The sequence below is a fragment of the Ochotona curzoniae genome, unplaced genomic scaffold, assembly GCF_017591425.1.
Source record: "Ochotona curzoniae isolate NIBS_2020 unplaced genomic scaffold, NIBS_Ocur_1.0 contig_908, whole genome shotgun sequence".
In the NCBI taxonomy this organism is placed as follows: domain Eukaryota; kingdom Metazoa; phylum Chordata; class Mammalia; order Lagomorpha; family Ochotonidae; genus Ochotona; species Ochotona curzoniae.
The window spans coordinates 12,967,121-12,973,120 of record NW_024466607.1 but is presented as its reverse complement, the minus strand read 5'-3'; the positions used below and the strand labels follow the sequence as shown (position 1 = coordinate 12,973,120).

Here is a 6,000-nt window from a genome sequence, read left to right as displayed (position 1 = left end):
TGGGTACTGAGGCCTGAGACCCTTGCCCAGCTCCACTAACAATCGCACTCCAGAGCTTCACTGCCAGGTTTCCTGGGACCCAGACAGATGACAGAGGCTTAGCTTAGCTAGGGGCTTGGAGAGAAGACCAAGCCAGGGACCTTGAGTCCACCCTCTGCTGCCTAAGCCCCGTGGCGCTTGCTGCCAACTCAGCCCCTGCACCTGTGCCCTGTCCCAGCTTCTAGAATGCTGGGAGCTCCCGCAGGCCATAGAGAACAGAAAGCACAGTGAGAAAGGGAATGAGCGTCCACCTGCAGGCGGCCACCCCTGGCTCCCTGAGGACACGGCGGAGGACCCTCAGCAGGGGCCAGTCCTGTGGCCCTTGGCAGTACCTAAGGCAGCTTCCCTTGCACGCAGCAGGGACCTGCAGTGATGTTTTCTGTTGGGGATTTTGTACCCGCTGACTGCCAACTGGAGGAGGTGGGGGTTAAAGGAGAGGGAAGGGACCCGCAGGGGAGCTGGCAGGTGGAGGGAGCATCCTGAGCGAGCCCTGGGGTCTCCAGAGACCTCGGGAACTGTGAGAGCTCCGGGTGGAGGGGCTCTGCACTCAGGCCCCGCCTAACCTCATTTGCATGGAAAGCTGAGACCCATAGGACTTCCTTGAAGATTGTGGCCCCTTCAGATAAGGAGGGGGAGAACACCTGCATGAATCCTTTTCCTTTAAAATAATTCCTTTCTGTGAAAGGAAGGAAGGAGGTGGGTGTGGGATGCGGGCAGGAGGGAAGGCAGGGTGGGAAATAACACTGAGCTTCTAGATGTGTCTAACAACAGAGCTGGGATTTGTTCACTCAAAATGCACTTTCTTCTCTAAGTGAGAGTCGGCGCTGGTGTCGGGGGACAAGTGATAGAGAGTCGGCCCTCCCACGCTGTGGCTTCAGCTAACTGGGAAACAAAATTCCATGTGCAACACACACACACACACACAGTTTTTCTTGTCTTTATTCTTTAAGCAGTCTAATAACGATGCACCCAGCATCTCCCTTCTACCAGGAACAACCGAAACTTCGTGATCAGTTTAAGCGCACAGGAAGGAAGATGTGTGTGGCTTCCACGCAAACACACGTGCCCCTTTGTCAAGAGTGCCTGGTATTGCCTCCACGTGCAGTGAAGGTTGGCTGTGCATTGAATCTGGGGGTGGGAGGTTGGTTTGTCTGATCGCCATATTTCTTGTCCTTTGCTATTCTTGTTTAGAAAAGCAATTTGAGGAGCAACCAGCAGGGGGCATCTTTTTTTTCCCTTGGCGGAGTGGAGCAGTTCCAGGCAGGGACCGAGTTACGCATGCTGCCTTTCTACACCTAAACACGCCCACACGGCGCTGCAGCTTCCAAAGGTTTCTGAGGTGTGCTGGTGATAGACACTCTAGAACTTTGTTTCAGTCCGTTGGTTCGCTCTTGTGGAATCCTTCCAGAACATTTCTCTCGGGGCTCCTGGAGCGACTTCCCAGTTCTCTTTGGAAGCCCACTCACACTGCATCTTCACGGCCACGGGGGCGCTCTGGGCATCAAGAAATGTGGCCAGGTCCCACACAGAACCCTCAGCAGAGTTCTGGGGCCCTGCCCCCTCCTCTGGCTCCTCTCCCTCCCTCACCTCCCCATCCAGCCCCAGGGCCTTTGCATTCACCCCTGCATGGCGGATCTCTGTCCATCCCAGGTCCCCTGAAACTCCCACAGTATGTGTGCGCCGGCCCCTCTCCCTTCCCCTGATGCCCATAGCGTGTGCAATTGTCTGTTAACTCTCCATGCTTCTCTCGAGATGAGAAGTAGCCCTAAGTTACACTTTCCATGTGGAACAGCAAACACAAACCCCACCCTGTCCCCACCACGCCTCCTTCAGACCAGGGCCTGACAGGAACCAATTGCGGTTTCACACAGCCCTGGCCAAGCAGAGGTTGAGAGCTGGGTGGGCTGCCAAGACCCACTCAGGAGAGCTGGGAAGATCCTTCAGTGATGCCAAATCATGGCCATCCTGCTGGCTTTTAAAAAAGGTTTATTTGAAAGGCAGTGTTACAGAGAGAGAGAGGGAACAAGAGATATTTTATCTGCTGGTTCACTTCCAGATGGTCTCAACAGCTGGGCTTGGGCAGGGCTGAAACCAGGAGCCAGCAGCTTTGTCCGGGTCTCCCATGTGGGCACAGGAGCCAAGCACCTGGGCCATCCTCTGCTGCTTTTCCAGGCCTTTAGAAGGGAGTTGGATCAGAAATGGAATAGCCGGGTCCCGAATCAGCGCCAAATAGGTAGTACTGGCACTTGCCTGCACCGCGAGCTAAGAGTGTCTTAGCTTGCTACGCCACAATGCCGGCCCCTCCCATTCTGCTTTACAGCAATGTTTGTTGTGAACAGTCTGGTGGAACCTGCCCCACTCGCCTGCGTAGGTAGCAGATCCACCCATGCGGGGCATTACCGGGAGCTTGACATTAGGGTTCACTGCAGGTCGGTGGGTACATCTGAAAGGACAGCCACCTTCTTAAACTCGAATTTCAGGGGGTGCTGGGAGTGTGGAGAAGTTGAGACCGCATCAGACAGCAGAAGACCCCGCAAATGCTATTTCCGCAAAGGTTATAGCAAATGACACTCCTGGCTGCTGTCACAAGTGAGTATTGAATGACTTCAAAAATGTCTGTAGGAATATTCTCCAAACCATCAGGGTGGATTCCAGGGTCTCCAGGAAGCATGGAGGGACCCCCTCTTTTAAGGGTGACATTGACCCACCTGGCTGCAGTGACAGCAGAGAGAGACCAGCTGGCCAGGTGGGCAATGTGACTGACTGGACAATGGCGTGTCTTCTGTCACGTGATGCTGTTGGACTTGTGTCCGTCTTGGAAAACTTGATATGCAGGTGAGTAATTGTAGCTTGGTTCCAAGTGGTGCTTGTTGCCGAGTTGGCCATGATGTGCAAACAACATGATGTTGCTGGAAAAGTCACACCCACTCTACCTGTAGCAGCTTCCAGAACTTTCCTCACTCTGCCGAGACACCACAGGCTGGGGCCGTCTAACAGACACTGCATGGCAAACTCCAGCAGGCACAGTCTTGGGGCCCAGTGTGCAAGAGCTCCTAGGTCTCTGTGGTCAACAGCACTTGGAGCATTCGAGGGGGACAGGGGCACACTCGCGTCCCAGGGCAGCAGTGTTGGTCCACCCACCAGTGACCGTGACCCACCAGTGACCGTGACCCACCAATGACTGTGACCCACCAGTGACCATGATCTTCAGCATGAACGGACCGGCTTCATTTTCGCCCCAAAGAATTAAGTAAGATTTCTGTTGCCCACGGGCATTCCTTCTTGGAAGTTCCCCAGAGTGAAAGAGTGGGGTCGCTCCGTGGCTGGCGTGGATGGCCTGACCCCTGATGACAACGAGGGGCAGGTCCAGGGCAGGAAGGGCTGGGGCCTGGGGCAGAAGCCGGATGTTCTCTGCACCACACTCATCCTCCTCTTTGGCCAGGAAGCCAAAGGCTGCGTCTCCCTGCTTCAGTGTACGACGCCACAGCCAAGCAGGTGGTACCTGGGAGCTCAGGACGTCAAGGCTGTGTCTCCCCTCTTGAGGTGACGCAGGATGAAGGTCCCCAGGGCCACCAGGGGAATGCACAAGATGGAGCAGGCCACGAGCAGCCCGATGACGGCCAGCGCATACGGGGGGTAGTCCCTGGTCACCAGCTGGCCCTGGGAGGGAAGGTGGCCGTCAGTGGCAGGGAGCTGCCCCAGCCCACAGGCTCCCATGCAGGCCAGGAAGGGAGCCTGTGAGGTGGCAGCCCCAGAGGAGCCCCTGTGTGGCCTGGGACTTCACAGCCCAGGACTGGGAGGCGAATCCTTCCCCTTCCTCCAACCAGGAGTGGAGTTGGTATGGAACACACACAGGGCTGGCTGAGCCACCTGTAGAACCACTCAGCTGGGGGCCCAGGACACACGTCCCCACAGGGGCACATGCTCTGTATAAGCGCTGAGCCGCAACACAGTCCCAGGATGCCTGGGCTGAGCACCTGCTGCCCGGGGGGGCAGAGCCCTTGCCTGGGCAGGAGATGGGCCAGGCGTCTGGGGTCGAGGTCCCCAGCTGCCCTGAGAGGATCTCAACCTCAGGCTCAAGGTTAAGAACTCAGACCTTGAGCTGAGCACCTGTCACACAGCTCTGTGATGTCACCACGTGGTGACCGACTCGTGACCCACCCTCAGCATGCTTGGGGGAGATGCGGGGGACAGCAGGTACCTGGGTGGCGTCCCAGGCTTGGTACTGCAGGGTCCCCGTGAGGATGTAGTCGCTCAGGTAGAAGATGAAGAGGCTGACGATGAGCAACGGGCTCACGACGGCCCACATGGCCTTCCAGTACCAGCTGAGGGGGCGGCCGGTCATGGCCTGGAGGTCCCGTTCAAATCTGCATGGGAACGGGAGAGTACGTGTGGGTGACTCAGGCTGGCAATGGTGAAGGCGGCCAGGCCGGAGTCCCAGAACAGAACTGGCAACTAGAACAGGGCTCCTGGGCAGAGCAAGCCCAGCCTTGGATGTAAAAGCCAAGTACAGAACCCTAGCCTTGAGTCAGAGTTGTGAGTCCCAGGTCCCAGTGCCCGGGGGATCCTACTCATCTCCATGCTGTATGCACACCCTCTCTTCCGTTCTCTACCTCCACTCCACATCCTCAATGGAGCACAAACACAGTAGCATCTTCCTTCTCGGGGGGCGGGGTTTGGTAAGCTAATCTCTAGTCCTTCCAATACGCATGTGTGCAGTGAGGGACACACCGGCCCAGCCAGTCTGCCTCAGTCACAGGGGACGGGTCCCCTCCCGGAAGGGGCAGTCCAGGCTCAGAACCAGGATTGGCTTGCTGTCTCAAGGCCAGAGCCTTTGAAACTGCTTAGGAGGGTGTGACCTGAGTGGGTGTAACTGTCGCAGCTGCAGCCGCCTGGCCTGCCTCCCGTGCACCTGTGCCACACGTGGCTGTGCTCTGCTTGCCCCCCGCTGCTGCAGGCCACGAAGACTCAGAAACGGTTGGGGTCTGGCTAGTCCCTTCACTGCCCCTGGCTTTCCCGGATAAAGCAAGAGGAGGAGCTGCAGGGCAGGCGCTGTCCTGGCGCTGTCTGGGCACAAGATGGCGCTGTGCCCTGGGTCCAGAGGAGGACGCTGATCCTGCAGCCTCTCCCACCTTCACCGTGACTTCCCAAGGACCTAGTCACTCCCTCCAGGGAGCCTCCCGCGCTCTCTCCCCCTAGGCTGGCATTCCCAGGGCATTGGTCATTCTTGTCTCCAGTACTCAAATGCGAGGAACAGCAGAGGAAGCAGAATAAAAAAATCCTTGCTCTGGGCATGCTGGGAGGGAGAGGTTGGAGCAGGTGGCAGACCTTCCTGGAGAAACTTCCTGGTTCCTGACTTTGGCCTGGCCCATCCCTGGCCCATGCAGTGAGCATCTGAGGCAGTGAACAGTGAAAAGGACATCTCTGTGTCTCACCATCGCAAAGAAAATCAAAGTAAATAAATTTCATTGAAAAGGCAATACCCCTACCCCCACCCATGCATTTTCTTTAAAAAATTACTTATTTATTTCAAAATCAAAGGTAAAGGAGAGCGAGTGAGAGAGTCTTCTATCCACTGGTTTACTTCCCAGATGATTGTAATGTTGAGGCAAAAGCCAGGAGCCAGGAACTTCCTCCGGGTCTCCCATGAAGGTGCAGTGGCCCAAGGACTTGAGCCATTCTCCACTGCTTTCTCAGGTCATAAGCAGGGAGCTGGGTTGGAAGTGGAGCAGCCGGGACTAGAACCAGCATGCACATGGGAGGCAATGGGAGACATTGTTCAAGGGCTCACTGCCTCCCAGAGTTGGGAAGCTGCCCTCCACCACCCCCAGCAGCCCGGAGGATCCTAAGGTCTAAGGGTGAGGGGTGTGAAGTCGCATGACCCAGCCCTCCCCTCCAGGCTCACACTGGTGCAGCACTTCCCAAACTCTAGAGTGCCTGGGACCCTGGGGACATGTTCAA

The 6,000-nt window shown here is 56.7% G+C and overlaps 1 protein-coding gene across 1 annotated transcript in view; it reads right to left on the bottom strand.

Annotated features, from left to right (window-relative positions):
- Positions 1–3,546: 3,546 nt before the first annotated feature.
- Positions 3,547–6,000, bottom strand: part of SLC6A20 (solute carrier family 6 member 20) — a 29,614-nt gene continuing 27,160 nt past the window's right edge. Inside the window, exons 10-11 of the mRNA XM_040994950.1 lie at positions 4,241–4,406; positions 3,547–3,699 (exon numbers count right to left, since the gene is read on the bottom strand). Of these exons, the coding sequence (XP_040850884.1) occupies positions 3,550–3,699; positions 4,241–4,406 (316 nt within the window). The 3' untranslated portion in view covers positions 3,547–3,549. The remainder of the gene's footprint in view (positions 3,700–4,240; positions 4,407–6,000) is intronic.